We start from the raw sequence: 23,867 nt of genomic DNA, 5'->3' as shown, positions 1-23,867 counted from the left end.
GGCCATCTGGCAGTGGAGAGAGACCAGTTCCACCCTTGGGAAAGAAACAGCTTTCCTTACTACTGTGATCGGCACTTTGGAAGAGCTGGTCTCTTCCCAGTGAGCAGAGAGGAGCCTGCAGTCTGAATCTAGCTCAGCCGATGGCTCGGCTCTGAGAAACTCCTCCAGTGCTGAGGCCGTGTCTGGGAGATGGGAAAACACATGACAGCGAGCTGCTTCCCTGGGCTTGCAGAGTCCTGCCTTCACCTTGAAGGAAAACGTGAAATTACACTGAAGCTACTGGTATCAGGAACTGTACAGCAGAACCCAGGACTGGTGCTGCACAGCCGTGCAGCTCTATAAGCCAAGGCTCACACAAAGAAGCACCAGGAGTCCTTGCAAAAGCACTAGGAGAAGCCCTGGAAGAACTGCAGAGTTGTTCATTGTTGGGTTTTTTTAAAAGCTATCAGTGCTCTTTCCTCCTCCTTAGGTATGTATCCTGAGGATGAATGGAATTTGCTGTACGTCGCAGTGACGCGTGCAAAGAAGTGTTTGCTAATGTCGAAGTCCCTGGAACGTGTTTTAGCATTGGCTAAGGTGAGTAAAATCTCTCCAAGGTAAGCAAATCCTTGACTAGGGCAGTTTAGGGCCCTGATGCCTTCAGTTTACCAGTACAAGCCGTCACCACATGTTGTTTTTCTGAGCAACACTGCCTGCAACTGCAGCATTTGCTCAGCAGGTACAGGAACGTGCCAGAGGTAGAGCAGACGGCAAGGGAAGGTAAAGTCCCTGTCACACCACCTTCCCATCGGGGTTCAAAGACTCAAGGCAGTGGTGGAAGGGATGACCATCTCGGGCAGGATGGTTTGCAGCCAAATTAAAAAGGCAGTGTGAGAGACAGCGTCTGCTTAGAAAACCTGTCCAACTCGGATTGAAAGATTTGGAGGGGGTGCATGTGGCAGGGACAGTAGCATGACAGAGAATTATAACAATCACAGAATGGGTGAGGTTGGAAGGGGCCTCTGGAAATCATCTAGTCCAACCCCCCTGATCAAGCAGGGTCACCTAAAGCACGTTGCACAGGGTTGCATCCAGGTGGGTTTTGAGTATCTCCAGAGAAGGACACTCCACAACCTCTCTGGGCAACTTGGTCCAGTGCTCTGTTACTCTCACAGAAAAGTTCCCTCATACTCAGATGGAATTTCCTGTGTTTCAGTTTGTGCCTGTTGCCTCTTGTCCTGTCGCTGGGCACCACTGAAAAGAGTCTGGCCCCATCTTCTTGACACCCTCCCTTCAGATACTTGTAGACATTGATCAGATCCCCCCTCAGTCTTCTCTTCCCCAGGCTAAGCAGGCCCAGCTCTCGCAGCCGTTCCTCGTAGGGCAGGTGCTCCAGCCCTCGGATCATCTTTGTAGCCCTACACTGGACTCTCTCCAGTAGCTCCATGTCTCTCTTGGACTGGGGAGCCCAGAACTGGACACAGTACTTGAAATGAGGCCTCCCCAGGGCTGAGGAGAGGGGCAGGATCACCTCCCTCAACCTGCTGGCAACACTCTTCCCAGTGCACCCCAGGAAACTGTTGGCCTTCTTGGCCACAAGGGCACATTGCTGGCTCATGGTCAATTTGTCATCCACCAGCACTCCCAGGTCCTTCTCTGCAGAGCTGCTCTCCAGCAGGTCAGCCCCAGCCTGTACTGGTGCATGGGGTTATTCCTCCCTAGGTGCAGGACTCTGCCCGTGCTCTTGTTGAACCTCAGGAGGTTCCTCTCCGCCCAGCTCTCCAGCCTGGCCAGGTCTCTCTGAATGGCAGCACAGCCCTCAGGTGTCTCAGCCACTCCTCCCAGCTTGGGATCATCAGCAAACTTGCTGAGGAGGCGCTCTGTCCCCTCATCCACGTCATTGATGAAGAAGTTGAACAGGATGGGACCCAGTACTGAGCCCTGGGGGACGCCACTAGCCACAGGCCTCCAACTAGACTCTGGGCCACTGATGACGACCCTCTGAGCTCTGCCTTTCAGCCAGTTCTCAATCCACCTCACTGTCCATTCGTCTAACCCACACTTCCTGAGCTTATCTAGGAGGATGTTATGGGAGACAGTGTCCAAAGCCTTGCTGAAGTCAAGGTACACAACGTCCACTGCTCTCCCCTCATCTACCCAGCTAGTCATTCCATCCTAGAAGGCTATCAGGTTGGTTAAGCAGGATTTCCCCTTGGTGAATCCCTGCTGGCTCCTTCTGATCACCTTCTTTTCCTCCACATGCTTAGAGATGACATTCAGGATGAGCTGTTCCATCCCCTTTCCAGGGATGGAGGTGAGGCTGACCGGCCTAGAGTTGCCTGGATCCTCCTCCTTGCCCTTCTTGAAGACTGGAGTGACATTGGCTTTCTTCCAGTCCTCGGGTACCTCTCCTGTTCTCCATGACCTCTCAAAGATGATGGAGAGCAGCTTGGCAACAATATCCACCAGCTCCCTGAAACAAAAGGGATTACAGGGATAACAGAATTCGTCCTAATCCTAAATTCATACCAAGCGTGGGCTATGTCCTCTTCCTTCGGGATGAATAGTTGAGGAAACACTTTGTGTGTTGTCTTCCATAGAGTCTGACTTCTTAGCTCAGTTTGCCTTTTCTCTGTATGCAATGTTTGCCAGCTCTTACTTCACTTCCTTCCTTAGGAGCTGCTGTTGGTTTCTGGTTGTCACTTGGGTTTTGTTTTGTTTTGGTTTTTTAATGTTATGATGAAAGTCATTTCCTACACTTAAAAAAAAAAAAAAAAAAGTTTTCCAGCGTCTCAGCTCCCTGTGAATGTTGTTCTTCTTCTTCTTCTTAGGAGCACTTCCTTCGGGTGGAGCTGATGAGCGAGGCGGTGAAGGAGGGGACAGCAGTCACTTGTTCTGTGTCACGCTGTCAGCAAACACTGCGATCCAGCTCCGGTCTAGTTGTGAAGAAATTACCTTTGACTCTCGTACGTCCCTTCCGATCTCCTCTCTGCTTGCCTGTCGTGGTTGCCTGATACCCACCTGGCCTTTGAGATCCCCTTTCTGAACCAGGATGTCTTCCCAAGCTGCCCCTGCCCGCTGAGGGCTGGCTGTGCTCTGCGACTGTTCTTAGCAATCGCGCTGGGGAGGTGAAAACTTTGGCATTAAGCTTAATGGAGGTGAGCAGGGAGCGCGCCCTACCCGGATCACCTGCCCACTGCTCCTCAGCCCTTCACCTCCGCTCCTAACTGCGGGTGACGTCCTGACTGCGAGGTTCAAAGTGGCATTGCGGCTCACGCAGGTCCACTCGAGTCTTGACCTCTCTTTTGAGACAGTGGTCTCGCGTAGCGGCAGTTTGGGTTTTTACTGTGTCAGATGCCATTTTTTGCCATCAGAACCTCTGTCTCACGCTGCAGAGGCCATCAAACAGCCATCTAGGGATCAGGAGGGCACTTCAGCCTGCCTGCCACGATGGGTGACAGCTAGCAAGAGGGTGGCAGTCTGCATTTGGGGTCCAACTGTGGCTTCAGCTCTCACCTTCTGGCTCTGGTATTTCTCCTGGCCCGGAAGGTGCAGCGAAGGCCAAGCTCTCCTCGCGCTGGCAGTGAGGAGCTCTCCCCCTAGGGCGAGGGAGAGCAGATAGCTTCAACACGAGCAAAGATATGGGCAATGCATGCCCCTAAATGAGACAAGCGGAGTGAGACAAGTCCTCCTCGGCGTCAGCCCCCTTCCTCCCAGGCTGAGCTCATCCCTGCCGGTGCTCGGAGCACTGCACGCAGGTTTAAGGGAGGGGGCAGCAGCTGCCCAGATGTGCAACCCCAAGGAAAGCCTGCACGAGGCCGTTGCAGCTGTTAAACAAACCGCCCGTGAGGGACCTTCTAGCAGAGCGAGGCGGCAGGAGATGCTTTGGGCGCGGCGTCGCTACCTTCCCTGGATCGGAGGGTACAGCGACGCCTTGGGCAGCCCGAGGGTGGAAGCAGAGGCCGCGTTCCTCCAGCCTGACTCTTGTCTCCGTTTCCCCTCTTTCCCCTGCAGAGCAACGGCAGCAGGGATGAAGGTGGCTACCTGTGCTGCGCTTGCGCCCGGAAGCGTCTTGGCTCCATGGCCCCGCTGATCTTTTCCCCGGCGCCTCACGAAGAGTTTGGCGCTCCCTGAGGAAGCCTTCCGGCCGCCGAGAGCCCTCGCCGCGCCCCGGCGCCGACCCGGGTGCGGGACGAGGCCGCGGCCAGGCTCTGCCCCCGCGATCAGGCGGCTCCTCTGCCGGAGCGGTGCTCTCGGACAGGACCGCGGCCCGGCTCCGAGGGGAGCCCTCCAGGCTCTCTTCGAGGAGGCGCGAGAGCCTTGCCGTAGCCCTGCCTTGCTGCCCAGGACCGTGCACTAAGGCAATTGCACGGTATTAGCCGTAGAGCAGGGGGCTGCTGCTTTTTGGGGCATCAGCCCTCCGTTCCCTCCTCCATCTGGAAGCCACCTCCAGTGACCAAACCGCCAACGTGTCTCCGCCTTTTCTGCCAAGCTGCACCTCAGTGAAACCCCTCTTGTACTGAGGGAAAAAAAAGGGGAAACGCAACACCGGGAAGTACTCAAAAAAACATCCTTTTATTCCTAGAATAAAAGATGTTGTTTTCCTTTGCCTAGAGGCTGTTTTTAGAGGGCCAGCTTCCCCGTCAGCCTGCACCGCAGGGGAAGAAGCCGCAGTCCACGCAAAGCGGAGCGCGTTCGTTTTTTAACTGCTGCGATTAAATCGGTAACAAAAAAAAACAGCCTCCGATATTTTCTTTCTGCCCTTAAGCAGTCGCCCTGGGTCGCCTCGGCCAAGGCTCGCGGTAGAAGCGGAGCCGGCGGGGCGGCGCTCGGGGTGAGCCGCGGGCGCGGGCGGCTGCCGTGCGCGATGCTCCAGACGCGAGTTCGCACACGAGGAGCCCCCGGGCGAAGCGGAGCCCCCGGGCGAAGCGGCAGCGGCTGGAGGGAGGCGCCGGCGGGCGACGGGGAGGCGAGCGGCGGGCGGCGGGGCTGAGCCCCCGCGGAAAGCGCTTCCCGCGGCGCGCCGGCGCGGCCCGGCCTCACGGCGAGAGCCCCCGGAGCGCCTCCGCGCGGTCCCACGCCACAGGCCCCCGCCGGGGTCCCAGCCCAAGGTCCCGCGCCGGGGACCCCCGCCGGGGTCCCAGCCCGAGGTCCTGCGCCGGGGTCCCACACCGGGGTCCCACACTGGGGTCCCAGGCCAGGATCCCCTGCCGAGGTCCCGCGCCGGGGTCCCACTCCGGTGCTCATCGGCAAATGGCTGCACAAGAGCGGGAAGCGCAGGAGGGTGCCGGGGCCGCAGCCCCAAGTCCGACCCCGGCACCCCGACACATGCACCCCGATGCTGACACCCTGATCCCTGCACCCCAACACCTGCACCCTGATCCCAGCACCCCAGCCAACCCCCTGCACCATGACCCTGCACCCCAACGGCTGCACCCCAAACCTTGCACCCTGATCCCTGGGCCCTGATCTTGCACCCCGACCCCTTCACCCTGACCCCTGCACCCGACCCCAATCCTGCACCCCAACTCTGCACCCTGATCCTGCACCCCAACTCCTGCACCCGACCCCACGCCCCGACCCCGTGGCCCGACCCCTGCACCCCACTCGCATCCCGACCCCCACACCCCCCCTCCCCCCAATCTCCCCGCCGGGCGCCGCGGGGCTCGGGCACCCGCAGCCCCCCCGGGGCGCCGCGGCCTCACCTGGGCGCGGGGGCGCCGCTCGCTCGCTCGGCCGGGCCGGGCCGGGCCGGGCCGGGCCGGGGGGAACCGCGGCGGCGGCGGGGCAGGGGGGAGGGACCGCGGCGGGGGCGGCGGGGGCGGCGGCGGCGGCTCAGCCCGGGGCGGCCCCGCCGGGCGGCAGCAGCTCGACGCCCTCGACCGGGGCGGCCGCCGGCGCCCGCCGCGCTGCGCGCCTGCACCGGGGGGGCGGGTTAGGGGCGGCGGGGCCGGGGGGCCGGGCCGGGGGGGGGGGTCCGGGCCGGGCCGGGCCGGGCCGGGCCGGGGGGGGGACACGACACTCACGCCCTCATCCTGCAGCAGGCGGCGGCGGCGGCGGCGGCGGCGAGCAGCGCGGGGAGCCCTGCGGGGAGAGGCGCGGCGGGGAGCGCGGCCGCCCCGACGGCGGCCCCGGCCCCGGCCCCGGCGGCGGCCCCGGCCCCGGCGGCCCCGAGGCGCCGCGCTCCGCTCCGCGCCGCTCCGCGCCGCTTACCCACGGCGACGGCCAGGGCCGGCGCGGACACTGCGCCGACGGGGCACACGGTAAACGGGCGCCGCCGAGGGCGGCTCACCCGCGGCGCCCGGCGCAGCCCCGCCCGCAATTCGTTTTGCCCTTTTCCCCCCTTCTTCCCCCCTTTTTTTTTCCCTCTCTTTTTTCCCCCTTCCCCCACCTTTTTTTTTTTCCATTTTCCCTCCCTCCCTTCCCCCATTTTCCTTTTTTCCCCTTTCCCCCATTTTCGTTTCCCCCCCTTTTCTTCCCCCTTTCTTCCTCCCCCCTTTTTCCCTCCCCTCTTTTTCTCTTTTTTTCCTTCCCCCTTTATTCTTTTTCCCTCTTTTTCTCTTTTTCCTTCCCCCTTTTTCCTTTTTTAATTTTTCCCCTTTTTTCCTTTTTCCTCCTTTTTTCCCCACTCTGCCTTTTCCCCCTTTTCCCCATCCCCCCTTTTCCACCTTTTTTCCTTTTTTTCCCCCTTCCCCACCCATTTTTTCCTTTTTTCCCCCTTCCCCCCCATTTTTTCCTTTTTCTCTCCTTTTCTCTCTTTTTTCCTCCCCCCCCTTTTTTTTTCCTTTTCTTTTTTCTCCCTCCCCTGGCAAATCACCATTTCATGGTGCAGCCGCAACCCCTGCACCCCCGTCCCCAGCCTCAAACATCTCCTTGGGTCACACTGTCCCCCTCCACCCCCCAGGTGCTTCTCGGCAGCCCAATCTGCTCTTTGCACCAACAACGTTTTTTTGTTTGTTTGTTTCTTTTTGTTTTTTGTTTTTTTTTGTCCAAATAATTTTGCCCCAAATGTGCTTTGGCCATCCAAGTTGGCTTTTTGCACCAAAACACACTTTTTTGCATCAAGTTCTGCTTTTTTTTTTTTTTTTTTTTTTTTTTTTGCATGCATGCAGTTTTGCTTGGTTTTGCATCTAATTCTGCTAATTTTCTGTGCATCCAAAGGTGCCTTTTGCAACCAAACGTGCTTTTTGCACCTACAAAACGCACTTTTTGAATTAAAATCTGCTTTTTGCCTGGGGGGGGGGGAAACACGTTTTCCTTCCTAATCTGCTTGCTGCACCAAAACCCCCCTGTCGCACCCGACTCCACTTCCTGCAGCGACAGCTGCCTTCTGCACCCGAATCTCCTTTCCGCACCCCTCTCCCCCCACCCCCGGCCCGGGCGCCGCGGGCCGACCTGCGGGCTGCGCGGGGGCGGCCGGCTCGGCGCTGGCTCCCGCGGGGGCCGGGGGGCCGCCGGCGGCGGGCTCGGGGCTGGGGGCGAGCGGCGGCAGCGCGGGGTCTCCTGCGGGGCGGAAGGGCAGCAGGGAGGCGCCGGCGGTGCCAGGTTGGGGCGCGCTGTTGGGGCGCGTTGTTGGGGCGCGGCGGGCGCTTACGGATGCACTGCAGCGTGGGCTGGCTCCAGGCGGGCTCGGCGGCGCCGGGCGGCAGCCGGCACCGCGTCAGGCCCGACGTGCCGGCCCTGCGCTTGTAGCCCGGCTCGCAGGCGTAGCGCAGGTGCCCGTCGAGCGCCGTCGCGTCGGCCGCCTCCACGCGGGCGTTGGGCACCGGCCGGGGGCGGCTGCAGCGCGCTGTGGGCGGCGGCGGGCAGCTGGCAGCGCTGCCGGGATGCGCCCCGCTGCGTCCCCCCCCTGCATCCCCTCCCCACACCCCCCCTGCATCCCCCCCCTGCATTCCTCCCCTGCATCCCCCCCCTGCATTCCTCCCCTGCATCCCCCCCCCGCTGCATCCCCTCGTCGCATTCCCCCCCTGCATCCCCCCAGCCACATCCCCCTGCCACATCTCCCTGCCACTGCCGCATCCCCCTCCGATGCATCCCCCCCACCACTACCGCCGCATCCCCGGCACCGCGTGTCCCCCCCCGACGCATCCCCCCCGACGCATCCCCGGCGCCGCATCCCCAGCGCCGCATCCCCCCCGACGCATCCCCCCCGACGCATCCCCCCCAACGCATCCCCCCACTGCATCCCTGACTCCACATCCCAGGGATCACATCCTGGGGACCACATCCCCAACGCCGCGTCCCGGGTTCAGCACGCCAGGGGCGGCACCCACGGAGCCCCCCTCCACCCGGGAGCGCCACTTCCCACCGTCCCGCTCCGGGCCGGGAGCGCGTGGCCGCCCCGGGATCCCGGTAAAGCTCCCGGGGGATCGGCCGCTCCGCAGCCCCAGGTAACTCCGCGCAGGCCGATTCCCCTGCGTATTTTCAGTCTCTCGCCGCTTCAGTTTTCCTTTCGGGCCCCGTATCGGCGCATCCTTTCCCGCTCTGGCCACGCGACGCTATCCCCCAAATCCCATTTTTCCGCCCCAAATGGCCCGCTGGCAACAAGCCCCCACCAAAGCCCCTGAGTTTTTTCCCTGGCTTCTTCCCTGCGATTCCACGCGAATCCCATAAAATCTCCCGCTCTCCTCCCCCGAGGACGCCGACGGATTGCCCTCCCCGGGGAAGGCGACGGCTCCGGGCTTTTGGGGACTTTCCCGAAGGTTGTTTGGAGCCACAAGGCCAAAATCCCCAGATTCCTGTGGCGCTGCCCAGCTGGCGCGGAGGGGTCCGGCCCCTGGGAAAAGCCTCCCCTGGCCCCAGTACAGGCACCCCGGGAGCAGCGTGGGCACCCCAGGGAGCAGCGGGGGCACCCAGGGAGCAGCGGGGGCACCCAGGGAGCCGCGGGGGCACCCCAAGGAGCAGTGGGGGCACCCCAAGGAGCAGCGCGGGCACCCTGGGGAGCAGCATGGGCACCCCAAAGAGCAGTGGGGGCACCCCAAAGAGCAGCACGGGCACCTGGGGAGCCACGGGGGCACCCAGGAAGCAGTGGGGGCACCTAACAGGGCAGCGCGGGCACATTGGGGAGCAGCGTGGGCACCCTGGGGAGCAGCATGGGCACCCCGGGGAGCAGCGCGGGCACCCCGGGAGCAGTGTGGGCACCCCGGGAGCAGCGCGGGCACCCCAAGGGGCAGCGGGGGCACCCCGGGAGCAGCGCGGGCACCCCAAGGGGCAGCGCGGGCACCCCGGGAGCAGCGGGGGCACCCCGGGAGCAGCGCGGGCACCCCAAGGGGCAGCGCGGGCACCCCGGAAGCAGCGCGGGCACCCCGGGGAGCAGCGTGGGCACCCCAAGGGGCAGCGAGGGCACTCTGGGGAGCAGCGCGGGCACCTGGGGAGCCGCGGGGGCACCCCGGGAGCAGCATGGGCACCCCGGGGAGCAGCGCGGCCATCCCAAGGGGCAGCGCGGGCACCCCGGGGAGCAGCATGGGCACCCCGGGAGCAGTGTGGGCACCCCGGGAGCAGCACGGGCACCCCAAGGGGCAGCGCAGACACCCCAAGGGGCAGCGCGGGCACCCCGGGAGCAGCGCGGGCACCCCGGGGAGCAGCGTGGGCACCCCAAGGGGCAGCGCGGGCACCCCGGAAGCAGCGCGGGCACCCCGGGGAGCAGTGTGGGCACCCCAAGGGGCAGCGCGGGCACCCCAAGGGGCAGCGAGGGCACTCTGGGGAGCAGCGCGGGCACCTGGGGAGCCGCGGGGGCACCCCGGGAGCCGCGGGGGCACCCCGGGGAGCAGCGCGGGCACCCCGGGAGCAGCGGGGGCACCCCGGGGAGCAGCGCGGGCACCCCGGGAGCAGCGCGGGCACCCCAAGGGGCAATGGGGGCACCCCGGGGGCAGCCGCGCCGGGTCCCGCTTACCGGCGGCGGCGGCGGCGCAGGGCAGCAGCAGGGCGACGGCGCCGCAGAGCAGCGGCAGCAGCGGCCGCTCCATGGGCTCCGCGCCGCCGCCGGCTCGGCCTGGCCCGGCTCGGCTCGGCTCGGCCCGGCTCGGCTCGGCTCGGCTCGGCCCGACCCGGCTCGGCCTCGTCCTTCCCCTTTCGCTTTCGCTTTCGGCGCGGGCAAACGGCAGCGACGCGCCGCCGCCCGCCGGGATGCGGGGCCGAGGTGCACCCCGAGGGGTGCGGGGCCCGGCGGGGGGGGGGGGGGGGGGCAATGCCCGGGGGGGGCAATACCCGGGGGGTGGGGGTGCGATAGCGGGGGGAAGGGGTGCGGTAGCCGGGGGGGGTGCAGTACCCCAGGGCCGAGGCACCCGGCGGTGCCCGTGCCTGCAAGAGACGCCGCAGGACGCAGCGGGCAAAGAGGAGTCGGAAAAACGCCCGGAGCCCGAACGCCCGCTTCCCAACGAGCCTTTTTGTGTGCTTTTCTGCAGGTCGGCGATTCCCGAATCCGAAGCGCCCGCGAGGCCCCAGCGCCGCGAGGACGTGACGAGCCAGGGCGAAAACCGAAAGATTTTGCTCTCAAAGCTCTATTTTACAGAAAGAAAGAAAAGCCAAAACTGGCAGCCAAGCACCAGCAACCGTCACGCGAGAGCTTGACGGAGAGCTTCCCCCCATCTTGCTTTCCTGGCAATATTTCCAGAGGACACAACTGTGCTTCACCCTTCGGAATGACTAAGAGGTAAATTTATTCTAAAAAAAAAAAAAAAAAAAATGGGGGAGAAGGGGGGTTTATTTCCATGCCAGCTACCGAGTTCCCGGCTGAGAGACACCAGGTTTAGCAACCCGAGAAGCTCACGGGGTCGGCCCGGCAGGCGACGTGCCCTCCAAGGGTTCGGGTATTTTCCCTGCCCTCACGAAGATTTCGTGGCACTTTCTATAAGCATCTGTCACACCGGGCTTGCTTCCCTTTTCGGTTCGGAGCAAGAACAGCAAATACCACTACAGGAGGCCCGGTCCTTGTCCCGGTCCCGGTCTTGCTCCTGGTCCTTGGCCCGGTCCCAGTCCCAATCCGCGATCTGGCCGGGTGCGTTGCCTGTCCTCACCACCGCCTTTCCGAAAACCTTGCAGTGAGATGCAGGAAAAGCTGGTAAAAAAAAAAAGCTCATGCTCCAGCCTTGCTGGTTAGGCACCAGGTTAGGTCATCTACACGGTTTTGGAGACATAATAGTAGCTAAATAAGGGTGGTAGAATAAACTAAGGCAGTTCTGAAGTCATTATTTCCCCTGCTTAAGACCTGACTTTTCTCCAGACGGCGACAAATTTCCCATTCAGCATGTTTCTGCCCCATTTTCATCCCATGTACGGAAGGGGAGTGAGCAGATGGTGAACTCAGGTGGGCAACCACAAGCTCCCCAGGCTTGCATTTGCCACGCAACAGCTCCCGCTGCAGAGAGAAGCGAGGATGGAAAATACCGGTGAAACACATCCCCAGGAACGGCTAAACGCAAGCTGCCAAGCGGAGTCAGGGGCTTTGGAGTGGATCCAGGGAGCCCAAAATACAATACAAAACTGCCACCAGAGTCAACACTGCAGGAAAGCAGCAGAAAATAAGGTTGGGTAAAAGGCTAAAGAGAACTTCTAAAAGAGCCAACTTCTTCTTGGGCAGAAACGTTTTGTCCTTTTTCCCCTTACTGCCCATTTTGTCCTGGAATTTTGGTTCCCAAATATTTCTAGTTGATTTTGGAAGGAGCTCAGCACCCGGCACCTGGCGTCATTTCTCTACTAGGATTTATTCCCATTTGTTCCCATTTATTCTCTTGGGCACTAGCACCTCCAGAGTGAGGTTACGAGGTGCCAACATAGAAGGGACAAGCAGAAAATTGTGAAGATATCCTGAATTTAGTCTTAGCCCGGAAGGGCTAAGCTAAGAAGTGGCGTGCAAAGAAGAAAAAAAGAAAAAAACCCAAATCCAGAAACCTCTTCCCCCTCCAAGAAAACAAACAAACCAAAAAGCTCCAGACTGGACTTACTTTTCACCAATTTGTACTTTCTGGAGCAAGATGTCTTGTTTTGAAGCCAGGGGCTATTTGCAATGTATAGATAAATACGCACGAGGCACGAATTGCTTAGTACTGGCCTTCCTCTGTATTAACATTAATTATAATCGAATGAAATTTTAAGAAAAGAGGATGCTTCTTTTGAGGTAAATTGCATGGAGATGTGATTAGAGCATAAATAGGCAAGATAGATAAAGATGGAGGAAAAAACCTGAAATCTGTGACATGGAGTAACCACTTTAGAAAAATTATATCAAAATACTTTGTGGTAGGAAAGAAGTTATTCATAACAGTAAAGAGCTCAGTCTTGCAAACTATCCATACCCGTAATTTTTTTGAGCTTTCAATAAAACGCAAGGACAGGGGGTTGTCCCCAGACACGGGGACATGCTCCTGCACGTACATTCTGGGTTTTTACTAGACACACCAAAGGAAAGCCTGACTCCGGTATTACTTCTCAGAGTACCTCACCTTTATTTGTTACAACTTTTCAGGTTCTTTGCCTATATTCTTGAGCAAGGGCTAAAACCCCTCCCTGCGGCTATGAGAGTTACTCCACACCACTCTCATGCACAGATTTCCTCTCTTACCCGCAGGTTCCCACGTGGGGAGTTTGTTGCCAAAGAAGTTTGAGCGGGTGCCAGCACTTGCTACACACCGTTATTAGTTCAAGAAGTCATTGACTGCTAATGCAGGAGGACACATCTCACCCAGCTTTGCACACTGACAACATCCCCACCGGAACCAGTTGCCCTCAACTCCCTTGCGGTCAGTAGGGAAAAAGAAAAGCTTTTATTTTATTTTTTTGATACAATTCAGCTGTTTTGTGTTCAGTGACACCCGGCCAGAAGCACTTTCACCTCCGTCAGCGGTGCGAGGAGGCTCGATGGTGAGCTCTGTGGTGACTGAATCTCACACCTAAAATCTATCAGCAGACCCAGTTGTGTATTTCAGTAACTCCTTGACAGAGGAGGAAAAAACAACACTAAACTAGAGGTTATCCGTGAGGACTTCAAACGCTCTCATGTCTAAACTAGCAGAGCTTTAGCATGAGCATAAAGAAAGACAACGCACAGTTTGGCAAAAATGCCAGTATCCCATCTGAGCTTTTGCCTCTCTCGGCAATTGTGGATAACAGCATATTTGCAAGGAGACAGAGAAGAAGGGACATCTATTTGCAGTCACCATTTCTGAGCGAATTGTGCAGAGAAAGCCTTCTCCTCTGTTCCACCAGCTGGCCAGCGTTCAGTTGGTGTGGAGGCTGGCTCGTGAGCTGGCTTGAAACCACCCTTTCGAACCCTGTTTTCTTGCACCGTTGCATGCAGGCAGTAGAGACGATGGAGTCAGGATCTCCTCTGGACGAGGCGAGTCCTGCCAGGTGGTTCCTACAGGCAAAGAGCTACCTGGAGCCCACTTCTCTCCTGAGAAGACCCAGTCTGTTTTCTCCCCTCAATATTAACACTATCTAAAAACCCAGAGAGATGGTGGTCGTCTTTTCCTCTCTCCCATAACATACTATTTTTGTGGTAATACCACCTCTTTACTTCAGCCAGCAGCATCCTCCATGGTGACAGAACAGAAGTAAAAATGTCTCTGCCCATCACTTTTGCTCCAATATTCATTCCTTGGCTTTAGACTTACCGGCCAAGATCGATCTTCTTCTATCTTCATTCACAAAGCAAAAGCAGATGGCTCAGGGGGTTGCTAAGGTGGCTACAGAGTGCAAGGAGCCCTGCTTGTCACATGTACTCATGCTGCTGAGAAGGAGTCATCTGCAGCTGCGGCACATTGGCCCAGGCAGACAACATCTGGATGTTTCTATGGAAAATACGGCAAAAAACAGCACAGTATCAGGGAATTTAGACAGTTATATCATATTTAACTACTTAAGTTAAAGTAGTCCAAGTAAAGCAGTCCAAATCCCCTGACAGCAATTCAGTCTTCCTCCTCAAGCAACATGGATTATTCTGCATTTGCCTCTGCTGGTTTGTGTGAACAAGTAGAATCAGAAATATTGAATATAATCTCTCTGAGCTAATTACCTGATTGAAAAGCAAGCCTGTTCCCTTTGGATTTATTCAGCCTGAGAACTAACAGGCGGTACCAGTCATCCCGTTTTACATATGGTGTGAGTTGAAGGGAATGAAGAGAACAGTGATTTGTATGGTCGAAGATAGGGGGAAACATCTCTGAAGACCTTGAAGAAGACAATGAGAAAGTACGTTTCCAAGGAGCAGTACTGAGAGAAGGTCTCATAGCACATCAAGCAGAAATGAGAGTGGTAAGTTCAGAAAATGAAGTCCATGTTACATGGCATGTTGTTGGACACAGAAGTCCTTAGAGCCAGGAGTTCCCCACAGACCCCAAACCAACCAGCCACTTTGCTATGTTGTCTGTGGAAAAAACTATTAATAAATTTTCATCCAAAATATGAGACAGGCTTCAAAGGTTTAAACCACTCTAATTTCTTGAGACCAACCCATCGTACTACCCTGAACCTGCCCTTGGGGACTTGTCAGACACACCGAGGACACTTCCCTTCTTGTCTTTCATCCAAAACCTCATGGAGGGGTCCAGAAACTCCTTTTTGCCCTTTTTTCTTCCTGGTCTTAGAAGCAGTGCTCTGAGCAGGAAGGTTTTAACAGAAATGTAGCGTTACTGGTAACTTAGCAGCCTTGGTCTGCTAGATGCTTTCTAGATATTCAAGTGGATGTTAGAAAAGAAAAAATAGAGAACAAAGATCTGTGGCAAAGAGGAACAGCAGAACTGCATTTATTTTTAAGATCCTTCATAGGCAGCCGGCCTAGCAGGTGAGCTTGGAAGCACCTTACAGTATCCAGGGACCACATGAAGAAGGCATCAAAAGTGGTTTGTAAGACACTGGCAAATGGGAAAATAAGGCTGAGGGTACTGATGGATAATATTCAGCATCATAAGAAGTGAATGGAGAGAGAGCTATGGAAGCTGGGATGAAAAACATTCATTTGATGCGAGAGAGGAAGTGTTGCAAGGGGACCTTGACACAAGAAAAGGGGGACACGAGATATGGCTTTTCTAACTGTATTTTGGATGTGTCCTCCTGGAAGGTGTGATGGAGGTGACAGTGTAGTAGTCAAGGCAGAAGACGGTGAGGGCCTAAATAAGAATTCAACTGAGGGGATACAAAGAAAAGGAGGGCTGTTGGCTCTGGAGAGAGGCCAGAAGCAGCAAAATTTCAGTGCAGAATATGGGGTGAAGGTCTGGCAGAAATTGGGGTCTCCATGACAGAGCAGTGTTTGCTAGCAGTGATGAGGAAGGGAAGAGGAGAAGGGTTGGGAATGCAGATGAGGAACAGCAAGGTACTGGAAAGCAAGCTTTTACAAGAAACAACGGAAATAGAAACTTCTACTAGTAATAGGTGATAATATTAACAAGAAATGATGAATTACCAAGATGTGAGGTCTCTAAGAACAGGTTTCTACAAGCACTGAGATGTCTGAAAATACAGAGACGCCTGAAATACACTCTGCTCAGATTTTTAAAGTTATTCAGATGATTCTCTGCTCAATATAAAGCACATACATATCATTTTCAAAAGTAACTTTGGTACATAAAAGCTTATTTCATTGAAAGGCAAAACACTCCAGTGCCAGCTCAACAGCTACTCCCTTTCCCTATGAAGAAGCAGTCTAAATGCATGGGTTGCCGCTCCAGATGCCTCCCACAGCCATTTGAGGTTCAATGCTCAGTTTAAGTGCCTAAATATAAGCCCATAGCACCACTTTAGCTGCACCAGATACTCCTGCTTGATGTCCAACTGCTGCTCCAAATGGGCATGGGTTTTCTGCATGTCTACGTCCGATCTTTCAGCTCCATGTTGGTATGCTGGCACACTAGCAGATCGCACGTGGTACAATCTGCCGGTATGAAGACAACTGAAATGAGTCCCTACTCAATACGGTCAACAGAATCTAAAGTTTGCTCCAAAATAAATACCTGCATGGCAACACCAGTGATATCCCCACTTCATCCCTAAGGTTAGGAGAGATGTCACTGTTACAGTTTAGTAGCCCACACACAGCTGCCTAGTGTCATTTTAGGTGTTTGCTTAGTCTCCAGATGCTGCTCCAGATGGCATGGGTCTCCCATAGGTCCTTTGACATGTCTTCCAGCCGCACAAGGCTGTCTTGAAACCATAGGGCACCTTAAATGACAACAGACACCTGTGCATGGCAACTCAACCAAGTCTTCAGCCTACTGAAGGCAATTGGGAGGGATGATCTTGGGCAAATCAGTTGGTTCATAACTGCCTGCTGCAAGTGAAGCTCCCAACCACGACTCCTGATGATTCCATCCAAATAGCACAGATCTCATGGTCTCAACAGTCTGACCATGGTTACACAACAGCAATTCACAGCAGATGTCTGGGCTTGCAAAACACTCCAGGCTGCCAGATAGGCAGTAAGTTAATAGCAGAAATCACCAGCATATAGGAAGATCTTCCTCCTCTGGGAGCCTGAAGGCATTACTCAGCCCTCGTTACTTTCTATTCATCCTTTCCTCAACAGAAACCAGAGTTACCATTCTCCATCTGAATAGTGGCCATGTCAAAGACATGGAGGAACAACCCATGTTTGTGTTTAGACAGATAAACAGTTCTGAAATATATGCCTTTTTTGTTTCAACATGCTCAGGGTGGTGCCACTCGAGGTGCCCAGTCTCAAAGGCTTGGAGACCAACCACCTGCTCACAATTTTGCAAATTGTCTTCTGGCTTCTCAGCTCTGCTATGGAGCCAGGTACCAGTCTCTCCCTACATTCAGGATCTGCATAAGATCTTTCTGGTCTCTTATTTCTTTAAACCTCTTATCTTTCTTTTCAATTTCAGAGCTGTCTTCTCTCCTCTTCCTTGGTCAATGAGCCCTTTCCTCAAAATGGTCATTCATTTCTTTTACATGTTGGGATGGGAAGCAGGACAGAGTTATAAGCTGCCAGAGGACAAAATGTGGGGAGACGCAGCAAAGTCTCTCACCCAAGCTGTGTTCGGTGAGATATTTCCACATCTCTAGAAGATAAGTAAAGCAGTGGAAACTCTCCACTCTCCCGTTTGTTGTTGTGCCTCTCCATTTCTTCTTTTAGAGGTGTAACAAATGAGATCTACCTGCTTTTTTTTTCCAATCCCTCTCCCTAACTTTTCTATGAGCCTTTACTTCCTTCTCAATCCTGCTCCTTTTGCCCCTCTGTTCTATTCCCATCTACCCTGGAATAAACTTGCAGGTCTCAGGGATCCACTTGCTTCTTTATAAAGAAGTAGCCCTTGAAATGCTTCTGTAACCAAAAGCTTTTTTGCTGGCATAAGCCTGCTTAAGGGGAGGGGGGGGCAAAAACAACTTTGGAGGTGTGTAAAACCCTCAGACCCAATCAGCAAGCAAGCTGGGATCTTCAAAACTATTGATGGTGCAATGCTTTGATTACTGTAGACAGGTCTGGCATGGATCCCTGAACCCAAGTGAGCCTGTCCCAAGACACTTGTGGTAACTTGCTCTCTGAAATGATATTCTTCTTTCCCTTGGAAATGAAGTCCAGACTAGGTGCCCAACTCAGTGACACCATTCAAGATTAATCCTGCCCTGCTGGCAAAGGGCCACCCAAGTCCTTTGTCTTATGTCCATGTTCATGCTTGCCGTAGCTCTGTCCTTGCTGACGCGGCATCCGGTGAAGCACCTGCGGCGTCACAGAGGTGGGCGCCGGTGGGAATGCTGGTGGCCCCATGGTTCTAGCCCAAAGCCGCTGCCACTGCCTCCAGCACAGTGAGGGCAAAGCCCTGGCTCTCCCTGCCATCCCACTTCTGCATCTGGACAGGCAACGCCACGCTGGGGCTGGTCAGCGTTCACACGGACCGCTGCATCTTGCTTGCCAGGTTGGAGAAGGCCATGCCAAGGAAGGGAAGGAGAGTTTACTACAATGCCATCCCCACATCCCTCACAGGCACTAAATGTTTGAAGGTGTATGCTGCTTAGTGAGGTTTCCTAAACCTCCAAAAAGCCTAAATGACTTAACTTCTTAAATGCAGCCAGCTTTCCAAACACAGTCAGCACCTTCCACTTGGTAGAACAACTGTGAACTGTACTGCAGCTTCTGCTGGGAAAGGAGTTTCCGATTCATTTTGCAAGTTATCTGAGATGGTATTCGAGCCTTTTAGTGATACTGTTTATTTTACAGCACAACAAGTCATTCTTCATGCTTTACATATGTACAGTCAGTTCCCTGGGTCAGAGATGCATAGGTCAGCCAAAAATATGAAAATATGGAAAAACAAGGACTAACAGATACATGAAGTAACTTTGTGGCTTTCACGCCAATCTTTAGATTGTTTTCTTCACGCACATTCTGCAATGTATGGGGAAAAAAATCACTGACTTAATTCATCCATCACTCTAGACTTTTTCTTATTGGTAAACAGCTATCTTCAATTGAACTTATTCTCCTGGCACTCCTTTTCAAGAAGAAATAATCTCCATTGTCAGCCCTACTCCAATTTGAATAGTTGAGTATGACATTTCAGAAGTGGCTACTCCATTCTTTGGGTCTTATCCAAAATTACTGTGTGTACTACTAAACAGTCTGACTCAGAACGGGGTGTACCTCAGTGGTTCATACCTCAGTTAAATATAAATACACATGCAATACAAAAACAAGAGTTTTTTTATAATGTCCCTGATTGTGAAAAATCTTTTGTGAAGGAGATGGTATTATAAGCAGGCAAAGTTGGTAACTGTGACAAAATAAAGATCTCCATTAATGGAGTCAGTAAAAAGTTAAGAGAAGTCCAACTTTGAAAAGAAAGTTGGGGTACATGTAAAGTTTTCTATTTATGAATAGTTTATTATTGGCTAATAAATACTTAGCAGCCACTTTAGAGACTTTAATAACAACTCTAGTAATACACCTATCAACAGGTAGGTTTTACACATATTAGGCAACGGAAGCATGAGTCATAAGCAGCCGGTTGGCCTGTTATTTTTTTATTTAAGTGATTGTTCATAATTTAACTATTTTAAACTACTCATAGATAGACCCATGCTTTAAGGTTTTATCAGCTCAGTCTACTCTACCTGCTGAAGTGGCTGCAGAGATCAGTGCTGCTGCATTTAGCAGCATGCGGGCTTTGGCTTCCATGCCTGTTAATGGACCACACTGCTTTCATTTCATAGCTGGAGGCAGCCAACATGGAAGAGAAAAAAGCATATTCCGATGCTCCTTACCTGGTAAGTGAAGGGACCGTTGTTTCCTTTGGTAGCAAACACGCTGCCTACACCAGTGCATTAAACCCCAGCACTAGAAAGCTGTTACCGCTGTTTCTCTTGGAAATGTTTCCTTCAAAAGCAAATGGGCTTGCACACCAGTCCTGGAGGAAGGTGTTGGAAAGCATTCCTGTTAGCTGGGTCCCACGCTGTCACTGCCCTCAGGAAGGGGCATTTTTTTCTTTATCTCAGGTGGTAGCAGCCTACACTGATGTCTGGAGATCCCACGATCAACCTCACTGCTCTGCCACCCAGGGGAAGTCATTGCACCAACGTAATGAAGCATGAAGGGATGCTTCTCCAAAATAAATCTACTCTGCAGCAGGCAGGCTGGAGCACACACGCAGGCTAAGCCCTTACACAGTTTTCTCTGAAGAACAGCTGTCATAGATAAACATAGGTTCAAACATGAGCTACACAAATGCACGAGAGAGACATCAGTGCCTGTTAGATTCAACAGCTTCAGCCTCCAGCTGGAAACCACTGGAGTGAGGAAATATTGCAATATTCAAGTTCTTTTTCTTACATTCTCTGCACTTCTGCTAGTGACTGGAGTCTCTCCAGGAAGTTCCCTCAGCAAAGACTAGGCCCAGGCAACCCAGAGTTGGTGCAGGTTGGCAGTTCTCCTCCTTCTGCAGCTGTAAGATGGATATATGGAAATGGCCCTTCTAATTCAGCTCTCCCTTTCGTCCTGTACAGCAGAGATACTTTATGCCGTTCACCAACGACGCATTTCAGAACCACCTCAATAACTGCAGAAGATGCATGGCACTCATGGTCCGATCTTCAGTGTTCAATGAAGACAAGACAGCACTGATCACAACGAACAATCCCCTTCCTAACTTGAAGTCTACCCCCATGGCACTTTTCACCAAAGAGCAATTTGGAACGGTAAAATACATCACAATTCATCAACACACAACTAATGAGTTTCATTTCTAAGCTATCAAGAAGGTTTGCTGAAGGCTGGAGAGATCCCAAAGGCTCAGCTCTGAGGAAGGCAGTAACGTTGAGTGAGCTGGGAGGGAGACGCTAAACGTCAGCTCAGTAATTGTGTGGCTTTGGGGTGATGCAGATCATGTCAATGGTCTGACAGAAATCAAACTACTCACGGGGTCCACGTCCCGTTGATCAATGAGCCAGTCCCTTAGCTCCGCTACCCAAGGGAATCACCTGGCGCAGACAGCCACGGGTGGAAAGAGGATCGGCCTTTTGGGTGCGCTCTTCAGTTACGCTGTATTAAACATAACAAGAAACGATACGAGGGACTGAGGCTTTAGTCCAGGCTATCTGCAGGGTTGAAGCCTGACAGACTTCAGTGCTGCTGCCCCATCTTTGCTCTTTGCCTTCACCCTTGTGCCATAGCCACAGCCGGGCAGCTCAGCTGCCTGTTCTGGCCACGTGCAGACGAAAACACATCCAGGTTAAAAACAAGCAACAGAATTTGTGCTGCTGCTGAAGGGGTTACAGTCAAAACAGAGCCTAATGCCTTCTTCTCCTGCAGGAGTTAGATGCCTAACTTTTAGGCAGTTGAAGTTAGGTGTGATGAGTCCCACCATCAGTGCTGTGGAATCACACCAACTTTAGTTTTTTCTTTTAAGCTGAACTTCAGTCTTTGTGCCAGCAAACAGAAACGACAATATTCAAAAAGCAAACCAGAACACCACCAAGAGCAACTCAATTATACTTACAGTAAATAATACTGAATTACATGTCTCAGCTGGCTTCATACGGTGGTTTTGGAGAACACACTTGTTTGCATTAGGACTGTATACGTGACTGCCACACAGCTTTGCATGTCTGGCCTCCATTGCTTCCCTTCTTTAGAAGTTACTGAATTTGCTTTTACTTCTCACAGACACACCACAGTCATCCAAACTTCCTCATTCCTGATACAAAACCTGTTTAGGTTACCCTGAACAAGCACCAGGAATTTCTCTCTTGCGTTAAGGTGGATGTTTTAAACCCAGCACAGTAATAATGCACATCTACTTTGGTTTAATTTTCCATTCTCTTACAGAGGACAGCTCCCAGGAGTCAGATTCACTTTCCCTTGCAGAAGACACAGCAGCAGGAGCCGACAAAGCCAAAGGCAGCTTTTCCTGTGGAAGTGGCTGGGAAACGTCTTTTGTTCAGGTGTATTTGAACCGCTTTCCTTTCCTACATAATCTCTGCTAGAGCACAGGCGTGAACCTTGAACTGTAACTTCAATCTGACACTAAGATCCGGCGCAGGTACCAAAGCTGTGATTTGCCCCTTCTAAACACAAGGAGAAAAGTAAGCTTTTTGAGTATTTTTCAGTGGTGATTAAGATCCTAGTATAGTTTCAATTGGTAAGAAAGAACAAGCCTGCACGTATGTTTTACCCCAAGTATTTCTGCAGCTTCTCATTCCCTCTGTGCTGTCCATGCTCCTGGCCACCCTGCCAGCTAGTCCCTGTCTTATAATGATGCCCAGGTGGGTTGTGCTGAGCATCTCCTCCAGCTCCTAAATCTAAGCTGCGGAGCCTTTTCGGTACTCAGGATTGCCAGCGGTGTCTCAGAGTCTGCTGTAGACCCAGCCTGTCAAAGGCCTAAGGCCCCGCAATATCCACTTACCTTCTTCTGCCTGACCTAGGAAAGGGCCTGCTCATTTTTGTCTTAGCACAAGTTACCACTGCTAAAAAACATTCAGAGCTATAGCCAAGTAACAGAGCTATCCCTGAGATCTCCAGCTGCTTTACTGAGTCTAGTTTTCATTTCACACCTTAGGTTCTCCAGGGACAGCGATTTTGAGGCAGAAGGACGGTTCTCAAAAAGCTATGCTGAGAAGCAAATGAAAAGGCAATATCCACAGCTCTGCTATCAAGCCCTCCCTAAGCCAGGTAGGAATTTACTGTCCCCTGAGAAGGGGAGGGAAGGATGGGCTGAAGACATCCAGCACCTACTGCAAAGCTGGGATCATTAAGGTTGGTAAAGGTGGTGAGTAAAGATACCTCTCAGGCACACAGGGTTGCAGCAGGACAAGCAGGGTTGCTGCCTCCTCTCAGCTTGTTCCCCTAATTTATATCAAATTAATTAGCATCCAGACCTTCCTATAGCACTTGTTGGAGACCCCCCATCCTCTGTAATTCTCAGTACGGTCCTCCCCCTCCTGTTCCTCTCCTCCATAAATGCCAAGCTCCCTGCTCCATACTGCTTCATCTCCAAACCCAAGAGCTGATCCATTGTCTCAGTACTTCCAAGAAGAGCTTCTCCTCTTACATAATTATGTACCAAGAGCAGCAGCTGGACTCCTGGCCAAAGGTGAGGTCTTTGAAGGTAACCAAGAGCAAGGAATCCTCTGATGGAAATGAGGGTCTGTAGGAGCACTGAGTGAAATGACCTGAATGTTCCTCATATGAGGGTGTAGCAAGTTAGCAAGGCTGTCTTTGGCAGAGCAGCTTGAAGAAACCCTTACTGCTGAGCTCATCCTAAACGGAGGCACCTCCTGGCCTCCTGCTCGAAGTGAGCAGGCATTAGGGATCACCCTTTCATCTCGGCAGAAGAACCACTGAAACATTCACTTGCTCAGGCCCCGCAGGGCATCTTTGTGCGCTGCCAGCAGTGTGCTGCCAGGGTGAGTCCCTCCAAGGACCTCCTCCTGTGAAGGAGCTGCAGCCACAGGCAACAGCAGGGATTTTGCAGTGAGAGGAGAGCACCTGACTCACGAGTGGTGCTAACCAGAGACTTGGCAGGATTTCCCTGCTCCATCTGCCCGTTGGCAGCAACAGCCCAAACCTTGGGGTTGCACTAACTCTCCTCCCCGTGATCCCAGCATTAGGCACCTGAATACTCTGGAAAGTAGCAGTCAGTAATGCTTGCGTATAATACCTGCTGAGTACTCTGCATCTCCATTTCTCACTGCTTGAATCTCCCACCTATGAAGCGAGAGGCTGTGCGGGAAGCGGCAGCCAGCACCTCTGAGTGGCAAAAGCTCAGAAAGCTCAGAAGTGCCCAAGGTAGAAGCGAGTTTTTTTGCAGCTGGCCTGGGGTCAGGTGCAAATACCCACATGAGATGGTCCCTGCATGAACTCTGAGCAATCCTCACACTGTGAGAGTCGAGCTTTTATTTTATTTTTTTTTGTTATTTTTTAAGTGAAGATCTCTGTTTCACCTCACTTCTGCTCAGCACGGCTGCTTTGCAGCAGGAGGTGTTGCTTCACTACGATCCCAGCCAGAAAAGCACTCGGGACTCTGTAAAACGCTGTTTGCCAGAGCTAGCACCAGAAGGGAAATGAGGATTAGCGCAGACAACCTCACAAGCCGCCCCAGACACGGGGCGTGCCGAGGCGCGATGCCCCGCGCAGCTCCCGCCTTTCCCCTCTCTGCTTCGTTCCAGGCCCAGAGCCGGGCGAGCGGCAGGCCGAGCCCCAGGGCCCGCGGCGGCAGCCCCTGCGCCTCTCCTCGCTTTTCGAGAGCCACCGCGTCGTGGCCGTGCCCGGCGACGACGGCTTCAGGCACGGCCGCGTCCCGCGCTGGGCGGCCAGCGGCTCCGGCGCCCCGTGAACAACCCCCACGCGTTGGGACGGCGGCGGCGTGCGGTCAATAAACCGAATTAGTGGCGGCTGAGCAGGTCCCTCACGAAGGCAACGCCGAAAAGCGAGAAACCGCCCCCAA

The 23,867-nt window shown here is 54.3% G+C and overlaps 2 protein-coding genes across 3 annotated transcripts in view; one reads left to right on the top strand and one right to left on the bottom strand.

Annotated features, from left to right (window-relative positions):
* The window catches only part of FBH1 (F-box DNA helicase 1), a 29,339-nt gene extending 24,611 nt beyond the window's left edge, over positions 1 to 4,728 (top strand). For both annotated transcript variants that reach the window (XM_062580037.1, XM_062580028.1), the window contains 3 exons: positions 470 to 576; positions 2,811 to 2,945; positions 3,994 to 4,728. In XM_062580037.1, the coding sequence (XP_062436021.1) occupies positions 470 to 576; positions 2,811 to 2,945; positions 3,994 to 4,113 (362 nt within the window). In that variant the 3' untranslated portion in view covers positions 4,114 to 4,728. The remainder of the gene's footprint in view (positions 1 to 469; positions 577 to 2,810; positions 2,946 to 3,993) is intronic.
* IL15RA (interleukin 15 receptor subunit alpha) lies at positions 4,603 to 9,999 on the bottom strand. Its single transcript, XM_062579053.1, has 5 exons — positions 9,872 to 9,999; positions 7,574 to 7,768; positions 7,375 to 7,482; positions 6,156 to 6,222; positions 4,603 to 4,627 (listed from the first exon to the last, which is right to left on the bottom strand). The coding sequence occupies exons 1-5, from the start codon at positions 9,942 to 9,944 to the stop codon at positions 4,603 to 4,605; spliced, it is 468 nt and encodes a 155-aa protein (XP_062435037.1). The 5' UTR covers positions 9,945 to 9,999.
* Positions 10,000 to 23,867: the final 13,868 nt, after the last annotated feature.

Source organism: Rhea pennata, chromosome 1 (genome assembly GCF_028389875.1).
Source record: "Rhea pennata isolate bPtePen1 chromosome 1, bPtePen1.pri, whole genome shotgun sequence".
NCBI lineage: Eukaryota > Metazoa > Chordata > Aves > Rheiformes > Rheidae > Rhea > Rhea pennata.
The sequence above is the reverse complement of the archived record's forward strand: the minus strand, read 5'-3'. Positions and strand labels throughout refer to the sequence as shown.

What these genes read in the sequence shown, in the direction of transcription:
- IL15RA (XM_062579053.1), bottom strand. Translation starts at nt 9,944, where the DNA reads ATGGAGCGGCCGCTGCTGCCGCTGCTCTGCGGCGCCGTCGCCCTGCTG. An exon ending in GCCCACGCTGCAGTGCATCC is followed by an intron (nt 7,483 to 7,573) that starts GTAAGCGCCCGC and finishes TCCGCCCCGCAG; the next exon opens with GAGACCCCGCGCTGCCGCCG. An exon ending in GCGCGGAGCGGAGCGCGGCG is followed by an intron (nt 4,628 to 6,155) that starts CCTCGGGGCCGC and finishes CCTGCGGTGCAG; the next exon opens with GCTGACGGGGAAGCTGGCCC.